Below are 23,473 nucleotides of genomic sequence, written 5' to 3'. Positions count from 1 at the left end.
TCTGGAATGCCTTAGAAGACCTGATTTTCTGAGAAGGATGGGCATCAGCTGCTGAATATAAGAACTTCTGTAAAGCAGTGGAAATTGCAGTTAATTGAAAACTAGTTATTTGGCTGCATTAATGCAGCATCCATTTGTGAGTGTTGCAACACTGATAAACTACAGGAATGTTCACATTTTGATACTTTCAAAGGGAAGCTACGCGGACAAGCAAATAGCTGAAAGGCTGAACAACATTAGAGCATCAGAACTAGGCATCTGAAGCCAAACAAAATATTGTTTTCTTCAAACAGAGTAATCTGCCAATGAGAGCTCTCTTCCCAAGTTTTTTATAAGCAATAGCAACATATCAAGTTAGTTATGGGGAAGGAGACGGTGAAGATTGCCTCTGATGTACTGATTTACTGTCAGATGAGCCACGCTACTGTTACAAGTCTGACCACAATCATAGCACTTAAATATAATAGCATGATTTCAGAAACAAAATTAATTCTGCTACTCACCTAACTTCTCCCAGATTACTTTGCTCCTGAAGTTTTACAACCCGAAAAGACTAATCGCTTAGGAAGTAGTTTTCCAAAGCATCTGCTAAGCACCAGTCGAAGCCATTTGGTGTCCTGCTCTTAGCAACAACCCATTTGTCAGCTAACAGCTTCTACATCAGAAAAGAGACTCTCAAACTTTCTCAGCGGGCCCATTTTTATTTAGCTTTTGCTCAAACTAATTAACTGGTTTCCACCGCAAACCAATCCTTTCTCACAGATGGTGATTCTATTCAACAAGGCATTTGAGCATGTGCTCAATTCATCGACCTCAACAGGCAGTAAGCAAGCACATGCTTAAAATGAAGACAAAACATGCTTAAATCTCCCACTGAATTGACCCTGCGTGCTGTCATTGGGGTGACATCCTTTGAGTCCTCTGTACAACATGAGCTTGAACCTCTGCTTTACTTGCAGGATTGAACACAACAAGAGCTGCCAGGACACCTTCGTAGTCATTTCTCTACAGCTTATTCAGTCTCTCCTGATCTGCATCCTGGTACATCTCACCTTTCAACCACCTCAAACATCCCCCCGTGGCTAAGGAGGGCAAGCCTGTACTAGAGGCAGTATCAGCAATTCATGACAGATGACAAACACAGGTCAACAAACTCTCTGTCTACACAATCTACAGCCAAGAGCACACACCAGATGACCTGCGGGCATGTGGGTGTGGGGGTGCAGGTCTTGGGGGGAGAGTCCCCTCACGCATCCTCGTACGCAGGTTACCTCTTGCTTGTCATGGTTACACTTCTCGCACATGGCCGGCGAGGAGTAATGATGGAAGACGGAGCCCGATAGGTTATCGATGATCATTAACTCCCCGTCGAAGGAGTCCTTAATAATTAAAGAGACACTGTCCAGCCATAAGTTCTCCTAGGGGGACAAGAAAGGGGGGAGGATGGGAGAGATCATTTTAAGAATGCCAAGTGTTTTGCTTCAAAGCTTCATGTGAATTTGGGGCTGGGTTCTCCACCCTGACTCATCTGGACCAGCACCTTCTTCTGCAGGTACCTGCACATGGTCATTGGGGGAGCATTTGCTCCTTAAGGTGTGTAAAGGTGTCAGAGTTCAATACAAAAAAGAAAAAAAAAAGAAGGAGGAACTGTCTTCACTCACTCTCAGTGCACCATGGCACTGTTCACACATCCCTTCCAGCTCTGCTGGAGTGCCTCACTCTTGATCTGCCATTTCCCCTGCTCTCTTCTCCTGAGTTCCCCTCTCAAATTTGCTCCTAACACACCTTTCGCTGATCTTCTCCATCCCTCCTCTGCTGGCCCTCAGGTTCCTACACCATGATGACAATGAACAGGACCCACTGCTGTCACAGCCTTGTCCCCAAACGATGCTACCAACTCAAAAGTCTACCACTGAAACCAAACCTCTCACCCTGAGGTGGAAGAGTCTATCTGCTACTGCTAAGCGCTCAGTCCTCCAGGCTGCCTAGCTTCTTCCCAGAACTACTTGCCGCAGTCTGGTTGGTAAGGTCAAAGGTGTACTCACCTGTGCTGGAGAGTAACATCTCATGCACAGATGTCCTTCAGGATCTGTTCTCCCACCACCTCCTCCTGTTCCTGCTCCTTTTCCCTGTCCTGAATTTGGGGAGCCTGATTTGCGGGAACATAGCCCATGTGCAATTTCCAGCTCAATCTCAGCATCCATCTCTGCATCCTCCTGGGCCTCCTTGTTGCTGTCGTCGAGATGTTTCATGAGCACAGCTACTACCACATTGATGAGGACAAACTGGGCTGTGAGCACAAAGCTGACAAAGTACAGTGGGGAGATGAACTGCAGGTTGCTGAGGCAGCTCCGGTCATCGTGGCTGCAGTCACGCAAGGTGTCCTTGAGGGGAAGTTGGGTTTGAGAGGGAAGGATAGAAGGAAGGAAGGAAGGACTAAAGTAAGAATACAAGTTTGGCTGCTCTTTCTGTAAAAAAACACTGATACCAATGAACAAGGCAAACACTTCTATCACCCCACACCCTCTGGGATTCATGAAGTCTTCAAAGAATCTGGAACACCATCTGATCATGTGCTTTCTGCTTCAGAGCAAATACATCCAAAGGTGTACAGACCAAACTACTTCCAGAACATCACATGTTGTTGCCACTGCAGATCCACACATGTGAGCAAGAACAAAAATGAGCAGTCTGGTACTGCCTTCTCCCACCCAGACTCAAAGGCACCACACATGTTCAAAGTACTTTCCTCTCTCCATGTCCTTTGAAGGAAGGAAGTATTTATTTTGGATGGCCCTGGTGACTCTGCAGACAGGTGCTACGTCCAATGCACCTACATTCAGCTTTGATAACAGGCCTTATGACAGTGGATATTCCCTCTTAGCCTGGACAGTCTGCTTGATCTTCCCAAGGACAATTTGCACTTTTCTCAGCCAGATCTCTGTAGGACTAAATAAGCCCAATGTCTGAGTTACCATGGTGGAGAGAGAGATTCTGGCCCAAACAGGGACCTTCATCTAGCAAGCCAGTTCCTGTGCTCCTTCCCTTTTCTAGCCCAAGCACTGCTGAACGGAGCACACATCAGAATTTCTCCTTCCCCACAATAAGAACATCCAAGACCCTGAGGCCCTGTTACCTTCATGATCCCGTTCCAGTTGTCACCTGTGGACACCTGGAAGAGCGTGAGGAAGGCCATCCCGAAGTTCTCAAATGTGGCGTGGCGGCTCATGCCCTCACAGGGGTTCTCATCATTGCATACTGAAAAGAAGGGGATCGCGGCTATCAGTGGAGAATGCACTGCTGGCCCTGAGATCAACAGCAAGAACTGTGGAAGGGGACTTCAGGCTTTTCACAGCCTGGAGACCTCAAGTAATGGCATCAGCATTCTGCTCAACAGTTGGCTGTTGCCCAGCAATACAGAAAAATCCCTGATGGCCCAGCCTCAGGATATCGGGCAACGTAACTCAGTTGCTCAGGGGTATCCTCCCAATGTGTCACTGTGCTGCCTTTCTTCTTGATCAATATTCCATGGCAAGAGACGTAAATAAACTTTCCCTGAGATTTTCTTGTAATCTTGAAGGCAATATCAAGGCAAGCAGTGCAGAAAAAGCAAAAGTTTCAGAAAGAAAGAGAAACCAGATGCTAATTTTATTTTGTAAGGCTGTTATGACAATAACATTTTAGAGGGAAATTCCTCTTACATCAATTACACATAAGTGACAATAAAGGCTATCAAGTAACTCAGTCCCTTTATTGAATGAGTACTGATTTTGAGAAATCTCGGCTTCCCAGCAGGTCTGTAGCTCACACTAGAGCATGGTCTGCTTGAGACTTACCCAGTTTTCCAAAGAGCTCCACTCCCAGAGCAGCGTAGATGAAAAACAGGAGCATGAACAGGAGTCCAAGGTTTCCCACCTGAAAGCAAATGGCATAGTCAGCTAGCCCAAAGCCTATTTCATCTGTACAGGCAAGTGTTTCTGCCTTTCAAAGCGTGAAGATAACAGCAGCAAACTCCCACCGTACAAATGCAACCAAAAAATTGCTCAACGTTTGGGAAATCATCAGTGACAGTACCAGTTGCAACTGGACTTGGAGGATGCACTTTTCCCAGTTGCCTCCACTCCAGCACAAGGTCTGGCCAGGGCTGACTAAAGTGTGCAGTTTTTGGGCCAAGTGAGGACAAGCACATTGGAATAGGGGCACAGAAGGTGAAGCCAGTTCAGCTGGGTGAAGGACAAGCTATGGATTATAGCATACAGACACGTCCTGCAGTGCTACATGTCCCACCAAATTGCCTAAGGCCCTTGAAGTTATGCTCACATGAAGAGCACAACAGCAGTGCTCCAAAGAGACAGGGACACAGGTACACCAGCTCCTGCTATGAACCAGGCAGAGCGTGGTGGGGCAAAGCACCAGCTACATGTGGAGGTTACAGCAGGGCTCGTGGAATGAGTAGGCAGGTGGGAAGAAAGAAGGGTAAAGACGCACTTTTGAAATGCGTGGAGGGGAGAAGAGAGAAGAGGACCCGATGAAGAAGTGAGGAAGCAGAGCTTCCTTTTCATCTCATGAACAATAGGTCAAACCCTGATTTCTGGGCCTCCAGCAACTGCTATTTGGAAACCAGTCAATGTGAGAATTGCTGCTTCAGGGTGCACAAAGGGAATAGTGCCACCAGCAATATGGGCACTGTCCTCAACTCCTCACTCTCCCAAATCACTGTTTGCCTCTGAATTTCCTGCCTCCCAGCATGTGGGGCAGCTGAGTTATATGTGAGGAGCAGGAGGGGGTTTTGGAACAGGTAGGCCGAACAGTAACAGAAAATGCCAGTAACTGTTAGCACACTGTTGTGTAGCAAGAGAAAGCGGGGAAAAATTAAGGACCTAAGTGGTATATGGGTGTTTTGGAAAAACTGAATAGTGTCTGGTCTGAATGCACGTGGTCACTGGGCCTTTGTTAGGACCATCCACTTCAGGAGTCTAATTTAGTCATTGCAACTGCTGTGCCATCCAAATTCAGGAGAGAAATAAATGATTCAGCCCACCCACTCCCCTGGGCTGCCAGATCCTGGCTCCCTACGTACTCAGTGGAAGGAATTATTTCTGATGACTAAATTGGACACCATAGTAAATGCTGTGAACATGCACCTCTGGGTCTGCATCTACAGGGCATTAAGAAAAAGAAGTTAATAAAATTTAGCTAAGGGCTGCATTTCTAAAGAGCTCTAAAATTAAAGCTCTATTCACTATTAAGAATTGTTGCAGTATAACAAAGACAGGAAGGGAATTGAAACAGGACAACTGGAGACGCCTCATATGCCATTAGCAAGCCAAAGTCCCTGATGTGAGTCTGTACTCCAGGAACATAAAGAGAAAGGTCGAGAGGAGGAAAAAGCACAAGGGAAAGGATAGCTTATTTTAAACTGCTTCTTTTGGCAAAGCCAATATATCTTGGAGAATAATATTACAGATAATTCAACTGTCCCCTGAAGACACAGTATATAAAATACGGAGACTAAATTCAATCTTTTATCAGTGAAACTGGGGGATTTTAGCCATGCTTTAAGTGCAGAGTTTTACACAACTTTAACTATGGAGTGATTTTTGATCCCTCTGTTATATAACTTTATTAAATGAAGCCAACTTGTTACAGAAGAAAGCAAAAGCCAGTCAATAGGAAGTGGATTGATCATAGGCTTTGATGCTGGAATGATTAAGCACTGCTTGTTATTATCTTCCAGGGAATACCTAGAGGCCAGACCTTTAGTCAACTGCCTGTGAGAGTTTTGTGGCAGATATTATTGACCTCCAAAAGACCCGATCTACCATCTTGTTTAGTAAAGGAGCTGTAGACGAATGGGAGAGAGGAAAGCAAGAATTCAAAAAGCATGGAAGAATATACTTGTGGCTAGGACCAAGGCAGGCCTCAGGGGCTTGAACTGAGGTCTCAGCTGTGCATTTTGCCATCCTGAGCAAAACACCTCACCGCCTGATGACTCAGTTTCTCCATCTAATTGGCAGGGATATGAACATTTCCTTCTCTTTTATTTATTCTCTATATTTTGGGGACAGAAGTTGAGTTTCACCATTTCAGTGCAAATATACTGCAGAGTCCTCTTACCAAGGGCTTCTGGATACTACTTTAGCCAGCTTTTAATATCTGTGTGCATTTATCTGGGTTGCAGAATAAACACGCCACAGACATGCAGATGCTGGATCTGGAGACCTCCTCCGTTCCAGATCCTCGCCTGAGAAAAATCAGCTGTTGTGGCTCCTGGAACGGAAAAGAGCAAGGTGCAAAGAAGCTGCACTGAGGCAGCCTGAAGCAGCAGAGCCAGAACTAATAAACGTTACTGACCCAAAGCTGCCTGCTATAAGAACACCCTTAATAACCTATTGCTTCCATTGTCCAGCCTATCTTAGCCTCCAACTATCCTGGATGACGGTATTATTACATATCCTACATATGAATTATATAGTTGTTATTATTAGACCAAACCACAAATCATTATTTTTTAATAAAAAGCATGGGAGATCCAACAGAGCTCAGGATCCATAAAAGATCACAGTGTTTTCCTCTTGCTTTTGTGCCATGAGATTCCTCTAATTCAGATTGACATTTATTGTCACCAACATCAGAAGTAAACTCCTTGGGCAGGTACTCACGCTGTTTTCAGATTGATTCTCAGCTCTGCATCACTCATCGAAACTGGCACATTAGCTGATAAATCAACTGACAAATGCCCATGCATTTTGATATCATGCAATATAGCTGCCTGCTCAGGGTCTTCCAGGGGAATGGTCTGATGTATGATCAGTAGAACCACTTGGTGCCATTACTCCTTGCTTAGCAATTTTCTCTTGAGGATCCAAAAGGAAGGGGACCAGTCTCCCTGCCTGCTCATCCATCACGAAGGATCCTCATAGTGGGCTTGAAGCCTGTGTAAAGCACCGTGTCAGCATCTCTTTTGGGAACAGCTGCCGCTCACAGCTCATGAAATCCTTCTGTCTAGCTGTCTTGCAGTAGACACTTAACTGCCGGCTGCGTGAGCCACAACAGAGCGCGTCACTGCTTCTCATACATGAGGGGCTCAGAAACACAAAGGGATCCAGGAGGAGAAAGGAAGAAAAGAAAGTAGGAAGTGGGAGGCACTGGCTAAGAAAAGGAGTGACGGGAGTGCAAATGAAAGAGAGGGGGAAAAAGGGGGCACATGTGGAGAAGGGTGAGAGGGGTAGAGATGCAAAGACCTCCTTTCCTCATGAAATGGCTGCCAGTCACTCCTCCCTTCTTATGGAGAGAGCAAAGAGCATCTGGGGACTAGCCGCAAGCAGTTAGACACTAGCTAGATGTGACAGGAAGAAATTTGTCCTTATCCAGGAAGCATGCCCTATTTCATCTACCCACTTCAGAACAAAGATATGATGTGAGCTGTACCCCTGTGATTGACATGATAACCTGGACAACACCTGTCTGAGGTGTACCTTCCTGAATGACATGAAAACTTGGACATCACCTTCAGGCAGTTGCCTGCACAACAAAGTAGACACCACCTCTGCGACTCCACGAGAATCAACCCTTTGGAATAAGGGTGCAAAAAAGGAGAGTCTTTGGGGGAGCTGGTTTTTTTACCTGTGGCAGGGCTTGAACAACTGTATCCAGCAGTGCTCGCATTCCTGTGGCCATCTTCAGTAGCTTCAGGACTGCCACAACAAGCACAAGAGAAGTGTCACTCGGGCTGAGCTCAGAAGGTCCATCCTTTGTGTGGTTTACTAATGGCAGTAGGACAAGACTGATGTACCCCTCATTGCGCAAACTTCAACCTGCTTGATGGCCCTTTCTCCGAACGCCATTGCCATACTTGCCCCATAAAAGAACAAAAGGGGAAGTTCATCTCTTGCATGATCTGCTGATCCTCCTGGTCCTTGACCTCGTTAAAAGCATTGCATTTAAATGCCTAGCTAATGGAAGCCTAACCTCTAGGCTGTCCTTCATCACACCCCCTGCCTCCCTCCCAGGACTAGCGACAGGGCAAGCCCATGACTCTACATCCACTGCTCAATGAGTCATGGCACCAAGACCCACTCCATGGCCACCTACACCCCCACCTCTGGCCAGTGTTTCTCTCACCCCGGGCAATACGCAGCACCCTCATGATCCGGATTATAGTGGGGTTAATTGGGAGAGCAGCATTGATTTCAATCTCTTCCAGTGTGATGCCCATGACAGACAGCAGCACAATGGCCAGATCTAGCTGGTTCCACCTTAAGAAGAAGAAAAAGTGAAGAGAATAAAGGAAGACGGAGTTTTTCCATTTCCCTGAAAGAGAAAGTGAATTGTCTCCACTTCAACCTAAATATTTCTTTATGTTTGAGTTCAAGGCCCCAGCCTGAGTCAGCCTATATGGGCTTTTGCAGACAAACAGGGATTCACTTTGCACACACCCTGAGCAGCCAGAGGCAAGCCAGCCTGATCTGAAAGCATGGAGCTGTGTTACTATGGTGCTATGCTTTGACTAATGGGCTCAGCTTTCCACGGCCTTACTACCTCGGATCAGCTTCGTTATATACGTTCTGCTTCAGCATGCTCCCAGTTTGCCTCAAGGGCAGGAAAAAATTGGTGCTCTCTAACCCCACCTCCTTTGCTTTCCAGCCTAACCAGCAGATGCCAACCAAGAGGCAATTTTTGGACAACTCTTACTATTGCCTAAGCACTGCAGCTAATGAGAGCTGAGGCTAGGTCCACGCTGTGCAGAACTGTGAGGCAGTCAGGGCACTCTGCTGCCACCTCACACTCCAGATACGGATCCATCCTCAAAGCCTCCACCTCAAACCCAGTTGTCACACAGCCACGGTTGATATCACCCTCTGCTCACCTGTCTTTGAAGAATCGCCGCAGACCAAACGCCACCAGCTTGAGGACTGCCTCCAACACAAAGACGGTGGTGAACAGGTAGTTGCAGTACTTGAGGGCGGTCTCCAGGGACTGCCAGCAGAAAGAGAGGGTAAAGAATTGAGGCAAAAGCAACATGAAGCACACAACCTGGGGGCGGGACTCTCCTGAGTGCCAGGAATTCACTAGGAGGTGGGGAAGCTGTCCAATGCCTCCTACCTACTTGAATGTGGAGGCTGCATACTAAGGGAAACCACCAGCTGGCCTCTCTGCCTCATGTTGTTCTCAGGATCGGTTATTGTTCCTTTCTCCTGTACTGCTCAGCATAACGGCAAGAAGGACGCTATTGCAAGGAGAATCCACAAAGTACCATCAGCCTCCTTTTCTGCCAGTAGCCTACACAACCTGGATGCCTCCATGTTAATGGCACTGGTATAGTTATCAACCAGGAGTGAGGCACAAAGGTTACTCCAGTTGTGGATACATGTCATCTCTGATGGGAGGAAACCCCTCTGTGCCTTGGTGTGGGGCAGACGTATGTCATATCTCTTAGCTGTTAGGTTTCTGGTTCTTTTATTTGCTGCCCGTTCTCCACCACCATGGACCAGTGTAAGCAGTGGGCAGCATTTGGTGGCACTACATACTGGAAGGGTTCGAAGTGCTTTGGCAAGATTCTTTAGCAGAGCCTGACAGTAGGCTGGCATGGCTGGACCTGCGTTCCTGGGGAAGGAGCTGAGGAGTAAGGAAGAGGAGTGACTTGCTCAGCAACAAAGGCCTGACATGAGGATGACAACAGATAAAGGTTGAGAATTCTGGCAGAGTAAAACTGGGCACTGTCAAGGACAAGACAAAAGCTGGGCAGTTGGGCAAGACAGGCAAGAAACACAGGAGCCTGGCGGTGGATTTGAATGAGGAGAGGCAGATTCAGTTCCTGATCAAAGCCTGAGCTGCCTTGGACAGCATCTGCTCAGAGACCAGAGCTGTCACCTAAACCAAGGGTCTCCTGAAGAGAAAACTGAAATGCCACCGGGCAGATGTCACGATGAATGCTTTGTCTACATAAGGAGGCAGAAAGCTCATTTGATATGTGCGGCATACATCTTTTCCATTAAGGCATCTAGAGCTTTGCCAGGAACACTGAGAGGTACATGGTCTTTCCCAGCCAAAGTATAAAACTTACTTGGCCTTCAAGGCACTTTACTGGGAATCAACCCCCACAGCTGAGAGAGGCTCTGCTCAGCACTTTGGCCCTGCAGCTTCTCTTAAGGAAAAAGGGAGGCTTGGTAAAGACATTCCAACCCATGACACAACCAGCCATTCTAGTTCTCTCAGCTCAGGCCATATGGCAGGGGAATTGGACTGACATTTGCAAATCTGACACAAAGCATGAAGCTCACAGGACACTGCTGCTTCCACCACTCCTCCTGTTAGGATCCAGGGGAACATACAATGCAGACTAGGCAGTTAAATTTGGGTGACACACATATCCATAAAGTGAAGAGACTTCATTGCACCATGGTTTCCAGCGGCTCAACTCTTTCTTAGATGCCTTCTCTCTATTGATATTAATAGATAATAAGTGTCTGAGCAGGGGCTACCTTTCTGGATACATACAAAACTCATCACATATCTTTGCCTACTACATTAACTTTTGCAACAAATTAAATAGTACTTTTTAGAGACACTCAAGTGTCCTGCCTATGCTGGTGGGCAGTGGTCATCGGACAGCTGTAGCAAAATAACATCATGACTAGAGGCAGGGCTTATCTCCATGATCTCACTCACCACAGGTTGGTTGTAGTGCTCCAAGGACATAGTGACCACGTTGAGGCAGATGATGAAAGTGATGAAGATGTCCAGATAGTGGCTGGTGCAGACCGAATGAATAAGGAGGCGTATGGGGCAGTAGGTAGCATAGTACGGCAAACGCTGCGCCTCTTCAGTGGAAAGAGGGAGATGGGCAGAATTAGGAAGAAATTGGAAGAAAGAGTAAGAAACACTGTGGAGGGAGCAGGCATAAAAGTCGTGATAGGTGTTGAAAGAAAAGGGAATGAAGGTAGGAGAGAGAAAGAACAGGAAAGGATAAGTAAAAGATAGGGGACACAGGAAGGAGGAAAAAATGCAAAAAAGAGGAAAGTAGAAGTGGGGAAAAAATTAAGTAGAAAAAAGACAAGGAAAGGAATGCTAGAAAGAAAATCTGTTAGTCTGTGTTTGTGTGAATGGTGCTATATCAGCATTTCATGCCTCAACAAATTAAGATCACAAATGATAAAAGGGAGCAGATGGTTCCAGAAGAGGCTCCAGGGTGTCACAGGAGAGAGGGGGAAAACTGGAGCAGAGGAAGGGAAAGCATGCCCACAGGCTGTGAATGGAAGAAAACCATCAGTCTGGGGTAGTAGGGATGATTTCCAGGGCAAGTATGATTTTGTAATTTTTGTCTAAATGTAATACAGGAGAAGACGGGAACACCAGGAAGAGGGCTTGCTTCACCACAGAGGGTCTGGGACCCCAAAGAGTAACAATGCAACATTGATGGAAAGAGCCAGGAACAAAACACAGGGGTCTTCCTCTTTTTTTCCCTCTCCCTCTTCTTTAAATTTGGGTTTAAACACAAAGGATGGTCTGTCCAGGTCTTCTCCTGAACACCAGCTGGGTTGCAGGATGCCCAGGTGGGAGTATCCTAAGCCCAGAAGTGTGCCGATGCATGCAAGTCCCGTGTTGACAGTGCACGCCAGCACATGCACAGGCATATTTTTGGTGCATATTATTTCCCAAGGGGCAGGGTGCTAAAACCCCAGTGGATTCCCCGGAGTCCCAGCAGACCTCATCAGCCACCCTTCTTCCGCAGACCGCCCCGGTGAGGTGTGTAGCAACGCGGCAGTGGCGTGGGAAGGAAGGCTGAGAGCGCAGCCATAAGCAATGCATTTCGGAGACTAGTCCGTCAGGAAAGAAAAAGAAGAGGAGAAGGTTTTTCTCAGAAAACCTTGGCCTACGAACCGACCAAACACTTAGGCTGTGCCTTACTCCTTCGCTTCTTCTCCAGGCGGCGCAGGCGCTTCTCCTCCCGCCGGCGTGCCTCCTCAGCCTCCTGGTGCTGCCGGCACTTGTGGAAGTTCTCCACCACCACCCCCACGAACATGTTGAGCACAAAGAAGCTAACGATGAGTAGGAAGGAGATGAAGTAGAGGAGCATCCAGGGGTTGTTGTTGGTCACTGGCTGGAGGAGAGGGGAGAACAGAGGTGGTCAATAGGTTGGATGCATGGTGGTGTGGAAATGATGTGCGTGGGATCTGCAATGGTGATTAGCTGGTGGGGAGGTGTTCAGGAAATCAGGAGAGTGGGCTGGGAAGAATTGGGGCTACAGGCAAGGAACTTTATGATTTGCTGACTAGGTTTCGGCATCAGCTGCAGATGGATGGAGCGGGTGGGAGTCAAGCGCAAAGGCCCGTCTGCACAGAGTCACCCACACTTCAGGCACAACCCCAGCCACAGGTTGAGTACAACACCAGTATGTGGTAAAATGTGGGGTCCAGATATCAGGAACACCTTTGACTCAAGTACAAGTAGAGACCACATCTACACACCACCAAAATGGCAATGAGACCAGAACAGAAATGTCATTCAGGCTCAGAGAGAAAGGAGGCCCTGACTTTGCCTGGCTCTCCTGACAGAAAGCCTACAAAGCCAACAGCAGTGCACCTTGTGCAGAGGTTCAGAGGTAAACGAAGCATCATCCCCAGGGTTCAAGCCTGTGGTACTGCATCCTATGGTATGGTATGTATGGTAGACAGGTAGACAGCTGTCTACACTGAACACTATCAAGGTCATTGCCTTAGCAGTAGAGGAATAGGAATGCAGTGGGAAGCAGCCCAACAGTCTCTGCTTTATAGGGTATTAAAATAACCATCTGTGGGCCAGGAGGGAGCCAACATGCCCAGAAAGGCACATGGCATTGTTGCTCCCTCATTACAAATAGATAAAGGCCTTATGTGAGATCCAAACTGAGTAGAGCGTGAGAATTACTACAGACACCCACTGCACAGCCACAACTGCACCTCCTTGCATGGATCAGGCATGACCCTGACCCCTTGCAAACAGATGAGCAAAGGATTCAGAAATGCCCTTGGAGGAACACTTGGTTTGAGGGAGGCATCTGAAGCAGGACGTCAAAGCATGCTTCTGCCTTAGTAGATCAAGAAAAGTGAAAAAGGTCCTTTCACAAGGAAGTCTTTGTACCTGCTGGTCAACAGCCACAGCATCTAGTCCATTATACATAATATTAACCCAGCCATCCTTGGAAGCCAGAACAAAGAGGGACATCAGAGCCTGCAACATACAAAGCAAAGCAGATGTGGAGCAGGTGCATATGGTAGGTTGTGAAAAAAAATCATGAGTTTACGCTCTAACACACAGCATTGAAATATTCTTCCTGCCTGTGCTTCTGCATACATCAAAACCTGCTCCTTCCCCTGTGGAGGAGAGGACTCGGGGGGGACAGGCAGCCACGTGCAATCAGAACCGCCACAGAAGGGAGGTTGTGAAGCACATCTGCTTCGCACCACGAGTGAAAACCAAGCTCTCTGCTGCCACCACTTTTCTTTGCCCTGCAACCTGTAAGCATCATCCAGATACTGACACACTAGTGACACAGCTTCTGCATGGACACCCATGCCAAACAACCACCCGTCCTGGCCCAGGGATCAGGCTTTCCAGGCACTGCATCTGTGCCCCGGGGAGGGGTACGTATAGGAGAAGACAAACCCTGTTCTGGGTTCCCATCAGAGACAGGGGCTGTGGGCACACTCACCTGTCCCAGGTTGTCAAAGTTATACTTGTGGTGCACCCACTTGTAGTTGGCGGCCACACAGTCGGACCGGTTGGTGATGTTCCTGATGTCGACTCCCAGGCAGTGGTAGAACTTGCCCTTGAAGAGCTGTAGGAGGGGAGTGACCCCATCAGACTCTTTCCCCACAGAGTTCCCCATGATCCCTGGGATGTGCAAGAGCTCCCAATGTGGTGGGTGGGCTGCAAGCCAGGTGGAGCATGGCAGGCAGGGAGGACCACCAATGTGACATAGAGCACAGGCTCAAACACTGCTAAGGAGCCAGGGCCACCTGTGTAAACCCACACCTGGCTTTTCAGCTTCCTCCATTGCCCCAGACCAGCAGCGACTGTAAGCCCTTACCCTCTGACAGCCTTTAGGGCAGCCTTTCTGGGTGCAATCAGAGCCACCGGCCAACAAGGAAAAAAAAAAGTCCCCAAGAGTAATCTCCCCTCCCTGCTTCCCAGTTACAGAAAGAGATGATGGGAAAAGAAGATCTCATCCGAAGGAAAAGAACCAGAAAATACATTCCCTGCTTCTCAGACACTTTTTTTTCTCTGAGCTGCACTGCACTGCTGTGGCTCTTCTGCCCAGGGCTCCTTTCCCCATATGGAAGGTACTGGATTGTGCATTTGTACAGAGGCATCAGAGCAGACTAAGTATAGCGCATTCCCTGAGATGGAAGTAACGCCCACGCCCTTGCTCCTCTGCAATGCAACAACCAAAAATAAAGAGGATTAGATAAAAAAATAAAAGAAGGTTGTGGGTGGATTTAGGGCTCAGAGCGAGGGGGAGAAACAGAGCTGACTGCAGGCAGGGTTCATGCAAGCAGGCGCCGAGCTGCTTGTCCTTGTGGTGTGACATGGACATGCCCAGCAAGCCCTGTGCTGTGCCAGCGCTGGGGTCTCCCTATAATGGTGACCCAAACCCTGATCCAACTCCTGCCGGGTGGGAGCGTTAACTCCTGTCTCGCACATCCAGCAACACCTGCACTCACTGAGCACATGGCTGTCCTTGCCAAAGGCTGTGGGGTATGGTGGGAGACAGCTCATTGAGGAGGGCAGGCGCAGATTTCCTGGCTTGCCTGTCCCTCCTGCTCCGCATGGTTCCCCGTGCCTGTCGTAGCACCTGGGGATACAGGTGCCATGGTAGGGGTGGGAACTGTTTGATGGGCAGTAACAACCTACCTGCACACCCAGGATGCCAAAGATGATGAAGAAAGCACAGCAGATGAGGACAATATTTCCTATGGGCTTGAGGGAAGAAATGAGCGTCTCCACCACCAGCTTGAGGCCAGGGGCTCGGCTGATGACTCTGGAAAGGAAGGAAGAGGGGAGGGGTGACAGAGGGACAGGGCAGGGATGTTTGGCCTAAGCTAAGTGTTTTCAGCAGCAGTGGACCCCTGCTCTCCCTGTTCAGTGACCCATCAGTGAGGATTGCTCTCCTGTGACCAAAAAGCCTCTTTTGTCCCATGGGTTGATTGTCTGATGAGGTACCTCCAAGGCCAGAGCCATATGGCTAAGGGGAACCTCCCTGGGACTTTTGGCCCACTTTGCCTGGCACAGTGGGAACTGACTCTGGGACCCTTCCTGGGGCACCCAATGGTAAGAGGGGGCAGAGCAGGGCTCGGTGGGGCTCTGACCGGAGGGGACGTAAGGTGCGCAGCAGCCGGAGGACTCGCAGCACCCCCAGGATTTTGGCACCACCAGCAGAGGCCACTGAGACCACAATGTCAATGAGAGACACGAAGACCAAGAAGCCATCCAAGATGTTCCAGCTACTGCGGAGATAAGCCTGATCCCCAAAATACAGGCCTAGAGAGACCACCTGCAAGAGAGAGGAGAAGAGAGGGGGTTAAATGGCTCCTGTCCACGGTTCTGGTAGATGGCAGCTGTGGAGAGGGGGATGATAGGGAACAGTTATCAACTCCACATAACACTGAATTGTCATCTTATCATCTTTTCCTTTCACCTGGAAGGCTATGAAGGAAAATATCTTTGGGGAAAGTGGTGGCACATAACTCCAGAAATAACAGGGCCATGGTGTCTTCTCACCTTTCCTCTGCCTCCCTGAGCAACAGGACGCTGTAGGGAACACACAGGAAACCTTTCCCTGCCATACCACAGACCTGGGGCAAGTCTCCCAGTCCAGAGATCACCTGGAAGGTAAAATCTGGCACCAAAACCTATACTTTGGCTCTGAAGGGGGTAGCTCAATTCTCATCAGTTCTCAACATCAGAAGGTGCTACAGGAATCACTGGCCTCGTGGAGAGCTGAACACCCTGCAAATCATGGCCATTATTCAGGTATGAATTTTAGAGCATGAATTTTTAACTTCAGGCACCCAGCGTTAGGACTCTTTCCCAAGTGCAAGAGGGGCATAACATGATTTCCCTACTGCTGCAAAGTACTTAGACACCTATAGAATAATTATCTCAACTAAAAACATGTTATTAATATTACTGTTATTTTCCCCATTCTTGCTCCAGGAGAAAGCGAATGGACATTCGACATCATTACAAAATCCATACCTGAAAGCCAGCTATTCCTTCCACATAGTAAGATCCCTTTGGATTTAGAGCCTAGGATAAACACCCCCTCCATGCCTGACAAGACAGGACTCAACCCCAGGCAGTATATGCCTTTACCAAGTAGAGGGAAGGACTGGCACACTGAAAAGGTGGAGAGATTTTAGAAGGGTGCCGAGCAAACATGAACCATGTTGTTCCTGACACTGGGGAAAGGCTCTGAGCTGTTCATCTTCAATAACTTACCTTCAATGTCATCTCAGCTACAAAAATCGCTGTGAAAATGTAGTTGGACACAGTGAGAAAGATTCTCTCCTAGAAAAAAAACAGAGAAAGGCCTTCAATGTATCTTGACAACTTCTTGTTACTCTGTCAGGCCCCTCTGATAAACTTGGTATCTTTTGCTTTCCTGTAAAGGGTATGAAAGCTGGGGAAAAAAGAGAGGTGCCCATGGCAAAGGTCAGTGCTGGGCAGCTTTCAGCTCATACAGCATGGCTCAGCCCTGTGCCACAGCTAGGGCAGGATCCTATGCAACTCAGAAAAAGCACAGTGGATGTGATTTGCAATGCATCCTGCAAATGTGGTTTCAAGGTGCTCTCTGCCCTGTTCTGCCAGTGCTGCTCAGTCCTGACCTGCTGCACTGACCTGGGACTCCCTCCCAAAGGGCTGCTGAGCACTGACCACTGGATTGTAAGTGCAGTAGAGTCTGGTGGCCAGCTAAGGCAGACATGCAGACAAAGCCATTTCACTTGCCAGCTTGGAGATGGCATCTTGAGCCATCTCCAAGACAGCTCAAAAGCAGCATACATGAATGATGACATGTCATTCCTACAGAATGGAAGTTACTTCTTTTTAGTTCCCAGCCCTTCTCCCTTTTCTCAGTCATCTCTTAACTGCAGATCCCTGAGGGACTCTCTTCTCTTTTACTTTCCAAGAGGGAGGGAACTAGGGTTACTGTATCATAAGTGCCAAGTCCTACACTTCAGTCAAGGTTCAACAAGGCCAAGTGCCAGGTCCTGCACTTTGGTCACAACAACCCCATGCAACACTACAGGCTTGGGGAAGAGTGGCTGGAAAGCTGCCCAGCAGAAAAGGACCTGGGGGTGCTCATCAACAGCCAGCTGAACATGAGCCAGCAGTGTGCCCAGGTGGCCAAGAAGGCCAATGGCATCCTGGCTTGTATCAGGAATAGTGTGGCCAGCAGGAGTAGGGAGGGGATCATGCCCCTGTATTCAGCACTGGTGAGGCCGCATCTTGAAGTACTGTGTTCAGTTTTGGGCTCCTCACCACAAGAAGGACATTAAGGTGCTGGAGTGTGTCTGGAGAAGAGCAATGCAGTTGGTGAATGCTCTAGAGAACAAGTCTTGTGAGGAGCAGCTGAGGGAACTAGGATTGTTTAGTCTGCAGAAGAGGAGGCTGAGGGGGGACCTTGTTGCTCTCTACAACTACCTGAAAGGAGGTTATAGCGAGGCGGGTGTTGGTCTCTTCTCCCAAGTAACTAGCAACAGGACAAGAGAAAATGGCCTCAAGCTGCATCAGGGGAGGTTTAGATTGGATATTAAGAAAAATTTCTTTACTGAAAGAGTGGTCAGGCATTGGAACAGGCTGTCCACGGAAGTGGTGGAGTCACCATCCCTGGAGGTGTTCAAAGAACATGTAGATATGGCACTTTGGGACATGGTTTAGCAGGCATGGTGGTGTTGGGTTGATGGTTGGACTTGATGATCTTAGAGGTCTTTTCCAACCTTAATGATTCTATAAAGGGGATTGCCCTGGTATAAGACCCCGCAGGGGAAGCACACACTATGTAAATTACTAATGCTTGGGCATTTGAATAGATGAGTGGGAGCTGGTGTTTAATACTGAGGGTCTTCCAGAGGTCATACTAGTGCCAAGAACACTTACGAACCTCCTAAAAGCAGGTGGGAGGAAGTGGTGCTCACCGTGCTTCTGTGTTCAATCTGCGGTCTCTCCAGGGCAATGGTGATGCAGTTCAGGAAGATGAAGGCCAGCACAACGTAGTCAAAGAGCTTGTGAGCAATGATGGTTTGGCAGAGGAGGCGAAACCTGAAAGAGAATTCCAGTAGGCACCTGTGCCTTGGGCACAGCAAGGTTAGGAGCCATGAGGACAGAGAATTGAGAGGTCTGGGCAAAACTGAGCTCTGACATAGCAGCTTTCTTATCACTGATAATGATGTCCCTTGCCATGGCAATATCCCAGAATGGCCTACGGTCACACCAGGAGCCTGGAGCATAGCAATGGCAGAGCAAAGAGCTGAACCTTAATCCATTGCCCCCGTGCCATAGAGGTTTCCTAACCGCTACAGTTCTGTGCTCCTCTCTTGCACTGCAGAGAGGAGGCTGAGTTTCAGTTTTCCTCCCAAACTCACACTTTCTACCACCCCAGGGCAAAGAGGCCACATGCTGAAAGCTGAGGAGAGGCAGAAAGGTTGGCAGTCATAGGGACCACACTTCTGCCTGCTCTGAAAGACACTGTGCCCATTACCATACATGTCACACAGAGCAAAGGGCTCTCCCTCATGACCTGTAATGAAACCCCCTTCTTTTCAAGGGGCGACGCACATGGGTGAGAATACGGTAGGCTGGGGTACATGGACATTTTCTCCTGGTGGGAAGACCCCTTTAGCAAGAAGAATTTATCCCAAATTTCTTTTTTTCAGGCAAGAACTCCTCTAACTTTGCCCTAAAAGGTGTGATACGACTGCTGATAAGTTGTTACTGGGACTGAAAATGAAATGGAGAGACTGTTCTGGTACCAGGGGAGGAAATATCAGTATTATGGAGTTGTTAATAATACATTCCTTCTCCTTTTTGGGTTAATGTTAGTATACCCTGCCTTGCTTTGCTATAAATATTTATGATTACAAAAGAAAAATGGGATGCTCCAAAGGGAGGGAAAATCACAATAGCTGTTTAGGATTCTCATCCTTCCTTTTATCTTCAGAATCAAGGAAGAGAAACATTGTTTGGCTGTAGAGGGGGAGATGGAGGAGACAAAACACATTTCCAGCTAGCAAGTTTAAAGTTACAACCTAACATGTAGCTCAGGGAATGTGGCCAGCACGGCAACAGAATCTGCCCCATCTTCTCAACCCTTTAATGGAAAAAACTTCACAAACCTGTTTTGTGGTGAGAAGAGATATATGGACCAGTCTTCCCGTAACTCACACCAGTCTGGCTTATAGACTTCCATCATCTTCCGTATGCGAAAGCACAGGCTCTGGAGGGACGCAGCAGAAGCAAGTGCCACTGGTTACCTTCCCACTTGCCTGAAAGAAGCACTCTTCCTTTCACATTTGACCCAAAAACACCACTGCACGCATTTTGCCACGTGCACTACCTGCCTTTGTTTAAGCCCCTGAACAAGAAAATGGACTCAAAGAGCAACAGGCCACTGAAAAGAAGGTAGGAGCTGCTTTGCCAGGGCCTGTTTACCTCTCGGCATCTGGTTTCCTCCAAAACTGCTGGTGTCCTTTCTAGAGCAGGATGTTGTCCATGATGCCTTCTCAGAGTGGCTCTGTTACATGAGGACAGTGTTTCCTCGCTACCTCAGCTAAATGAGAGGCCAGGACAGGTAGCCCTTCTGATGGAACTTGGGCTTGGAAGTGATTTAATTTCATACAGCATCTATGTCCATTCAAATTTCTATTGACTCTCCCTCCACTTTTTCCACCCTTTGATCTTCTCACAGATTGTGCATTGCGGTCTCCCAGGCTGGCACCGCAAAACTCACCTGCCATGTCTCTTGTGCCTGTGCTTGCTGCTCTGATCTAGCGGAAGATGTCCTTGCTCATGGCATGGGGGTTGGAACCAGATGATCTTGAAGGTCCCTTCCAACCCTTACCATTCTATGATTCTATGATCTCCTGGTGTTCCCCACGTGAAGCTCTCGCTGCTCACACAGCCTGACCTTTCCTAACCTGTAGAAATCACTGGCTGCACTGCTGTGAAATAACAGCCCCCGAATGACCATGCACGTACCTCACATATGCCTTCCTCCCACCATCCGCCAATACGCCTGTCTTGCAGGCAGCCTGACAATGTGCTTTGGGATTGTATGGGCCTGGAAGGTCCCGCCCTGTGTTCAGTTTTGTCCTCCGGCTGTATTTAAAGAACCTTTGCAAGATGTCCCATCCATGTTGCAGGGAGACTAAAACTTGAGGATGGATTTGGGGTTGCCCACAGCACTGCAGTGTAACCCAGGTTCCCTGCACCAAGTACTCACATAATCTATCTCTTCGTCATCCTCTCCCCGTTCCTTGCGGTTGTTCATCTTTGGGAAGATCTCCTTGGCAATACTAGGCATTTTGCCATTGCAGTCGTGATGCTCGCTGGCCCCGGATGCTGCTCCCAGCTTACGGGTCACTCTGTGGCCAGATGGGACTGAGGCCAACTCCAGCAGGTCACAGGAGCCTTTGTTGTCCAGGGAGAGCGTCCGGCGGTGGTGAAACACCCTTCCTGTCCCGTCCGGCTCCCCATCTGCCACCCTGTGCCTCTCCCCAGACAGGAGGGATTCATGCTCGGTGGAGGGAGGTTTGTGCTTCAGGCTGTGTCCCCTGGCCAGGCTGTTCCAGCTGGAGCGACGGCTGCCCCAGGCCCCGCTGCGGCCCCAGGCACTGTAGTGGGAACTGCGGGAGCTGGACTGTAAGAGAGCGGGACAGAGACTCAACAATGTTGGGCACAAGGAGAGAGAATGCGATCCTGTTTCAGATTGCAGACTTCTCCCTGTTTCCCTAAGCCAGGAGGCTGCAATTTTTTAGCCATCGAGGAAGCTGCATGGTAGGAATTTAGCAGCAATCTCTGTAAATCTGACAATAAATTGATAATGAGTTAGCAATGGTGTTGGCTGTGATTTCTTTATAGCACCATCTGTGTGGAAAGCACTTACAGGGAAGGTAAATAATAAAGCCAAAGGCCAGGTACCTGATGTTGTTACTTACACCAGCACAGAGCAAGAATAAAGCTCTCCAGAAATCTGACTGGCAGCTTTTTACACTGCCCTGGGGTAAAGGATAACACAAAGTACAGGGCGATGGATAATCTGACGCACCATCTTTGAGTACAGTCTTAGTAAAAGGAAGAAATGAAGGAAACAGGCTTGTTGATTACAGTCTACTCCAAACACATCAGCAACTTATCATGTAGTACATGGCTGCCAGATCTCTCTGTTTAGAAATAACAGGGGCATGAACTCTCTTTGAGCACCCATGCACCCCCACAAAGATGTGTGTGTCAGTGGGTAGAACGCCCAGAAGTGGATGTTACAAGGTGGACAGGTCTGATGTGCTGGACAGCCAGCAGTGCCTAGGGAAGTACTAAGGCGCAGCAGAACCTGCTATAGGGAGCTCCAGGTCAAGATTTCTCTCTTCATTGTTATAAAAGCTTCCAGAAAATCCATCTGTTATGGGACTTGACGGTTCAAGCATCACCCAGATATTCCTATGCTCTTAACTCACTCAGGGCACCATTTTGTGTCCTGTACAAGGAAAACGAGGAAAGGGCAAGAGGACAAAACGTGTTTCACGCCAGGACTGAGACTCTGTCTCCATGGTGTTCCCCCTCTCCCACCAGAATAATGCAAAAGAGCTGAATCCCACACTTGATGGAATATAGATCAGTGACCTGGAAAGAGACATCAATAATCCGGAAATTTAGATAAATAATGTCAACTGACCTGGCTTTCTAAAGACAGACAATGTACTTGTGTTAGAAGCCTACAGCAGCAGCACAACCCTCCACAGCAATCCCCAGATGACGACAGAAAGACAACAGAGTGCTTGGACTTCAAAAGAAGGGTTTGACACACTTTTCTACTCACTCACTCACCAAGGACCGCTGGTCATAAGTCATTCTCCCCAAGGACATCACACTGCTCTTCCGGGAGCCAACAGCAACATGAATCTGGTCAGGCTGCAGGGAATTGCGCGAAGAGTTGGTGGCCCCCACAGGAACCACTGGTGGGTTGGAAGAGGGCAAGGATGGGTCCAAGTGTCCATTAGGTGTCACAGGAATTGCACAGAGCTTAGGATCTGGGTGGAAAAGATGTAGAAAGAAGAAGAAAGAGAAAAGAGGGTAGGTTCCTCACTATCCAGTGACTGTTTTGATGTCTAAGCTGTTTAGCATATTAGCAGCTGCTAACAGAATATTAGCTGTTTAGCATCAATTCCTTCTGATTTAGGCTGCTGCTGCAAAAGCATTGCTAGCTGAGAAGACTTTGAAGTATTCTCCTCAGTCCCAAAAACTGATGGCAGCTCTCCTTGGGGCCAGACAGACGACCAGAGTGCTGGTCAAGCAGACTCCATTTGACAGGCAGAGCAAGAAGCCAAACCCTGGCAGCAAGGGGAGGAGAGTGTGCTTCTGCACAACAAGAACAGACACCTGCATGTTCAGGTCTGAACAAATATCACCAACTGTCAGACTGTCTAGTTAAAGCAGTTAGGCTGAGACACTGAGGAAAAGACTAAGGTGTGGGGAGACTCTCAGCCATCCATGTATTGGGGTCACCTTTAAATTCCCTCAATCCTACTCTTCGTCCCAATCTATCCTACTACACTGGGCCTCTTTAAATGACTGATCATTGACCTTGAAGATCCAGAACACCTTTGAGGGGTATGTTAGATGCTGTGGACAACCATCAGCATTTGTCAAGATGGATGGAGAGGATGGGGTACTGGCTTTTAATGCCTGAAAGAACTGGAACAATCATTTTAATTTGACCTACTGCATAATGACGGTCACATATCCTGACCTGCAGGCAGTGTCACAGCCGTGAGTGCACCAATAGGCTCTGCAACCATCTGTCCTCCTAAGAGTCTGGCTGTCTACATTCATGGTGCAGTCATGTAACCCAGGATCAGACTGCTGTGAAAACAGCTAAGTTGCAGGAAAGAGCTGTGAGAAGCCAAGACTGGAGCCACTGCTCTTTGCTGTGGGAGCTGCATTTAAGCTCAGACCAGCGCCTGTGGTCCTCGTCTGGGTTTTGCTGTGAATATGCTTGTACCTTGCTGATAGTGATCTTGTCTTGCTGACTGGACCTGTTGGGGCTTGACCTCAGACCTGCCTGATCGCTGTGGACTTGCCTGGCAATCATTGAACCATTGGCTGACCTGTGCTAGTGTCAGCAGACCTACTCTGCTCACCTTGTGCAAGTACTGTGCTTTTGCCAGTGTGGTCCCTGCCCTCCTGCCTGGCTGTCCCTCCCCCTCAGCTCCTGGCT

The 23,473-nt window shown here is 48.3% G+C and overlaps 1 protein-coding gene across 5 annotated transcripts in view; it reads right to left on the bottom strand.

The window, feature by feature from the left end:
* Window positions 1-23,473, bottom strand: part of CACNA1I (calcium voltage-gated channel subunit alpha1 I) — a 93,915-nt gene that overhangs the window by 10,742 nt on the left and 59,700 nt on the right. For 4 of the 5 annotated variants that reach the window (XM_075428124.1, XM_075428126.1, XM_075428125.1 and 1 more), the window contains 18 exons: window positions 22,084-22,286; window positions 20,483-20,899; window positions 19,377-19,477; window positions 18,180-18,303; window positions 16,483-16,551; window positions 15,351-15,535; window positions 14,896-15,022; window positions 13,694-13,819; window positions 13,123-13,212; window positions 11,911-12,103; window positions 10,672-10,823; window positions 8,870-8,979; window positions 8,125-8,258; window positions 7,627-7,697; window positions 3,837-3,915; window positions 3,137-3,258; window positions 2,046-2,384; window positions 1,272-1,418 (listed from right to left, as the gene is read on the bottom strand). In XM_075428124.1, the coding sequence (XP_075284239.1) occupies window positions 1,272-1,418; window positions 2,046-2,384; window positions 3,137-3,258; window positions 3,837-3,915; window positions 7,627-7,697; window positions 8,125-8,258; window positions 8,870-8,979; window positions 10,672-10,823; window positions 11,911-12,103; window positions 13,123-13,212; window positions 13,694-13,819; window positions 14,896-15,022; window positions 15,351-15,535; window positions 16,483-16,551; window positions 18,180-18,303; window positions 19,377-19,477; window positions 20,483-20,899; window positions 22,084-22,286 (2,789 nt within the window). The remainder of the gene's footprint in view (window positions 1-1,271; window positions 1,419-2,045; window positions 2,385-3,136; window positions 3,259-3,836; window positions 3,916-7,626; window positions 7,698-8,124; window positions 8,259-8,869; window positions 8,980-10,671; window positions 10,824-11,910; window positions 12,104-13,122; window positions 13,213-13,693; window positions 13,820-14,895; window positions 15,023-15,350; window positions 15,536-16,482; window positions 16,552-18,179; window positions 18,304-19,376; window positions 19,478-20,482; window positions 20,900-22,083; window positions 22,287-23,473) is intronic. The other variant, XM_075428128.1, reaches the window with a different exon arrangement.

The sequence above is a fragment of the Opisthocomus hoazin genome, chromosome 8 (genome assembly GCF_030867145.1).
Source record: "Opisthocomus hoazin isolate bOpiHoa1 chromosome 8, bOpiHoa1.hap1, whole genome shotgun sequence".
Taxonomy (NCBI): domain Eukaryota; kingdom Metazoa; phylum Chordata; class Aves; order Opisthocomiformes; family Opisthocomidae; genus Opisthocomus; species Opisthocomus hoazin.
Note: the sequence above shows the minus strand (reverse complement) of the source record. Positions and strands in the feature narration are given on the sequence as shown.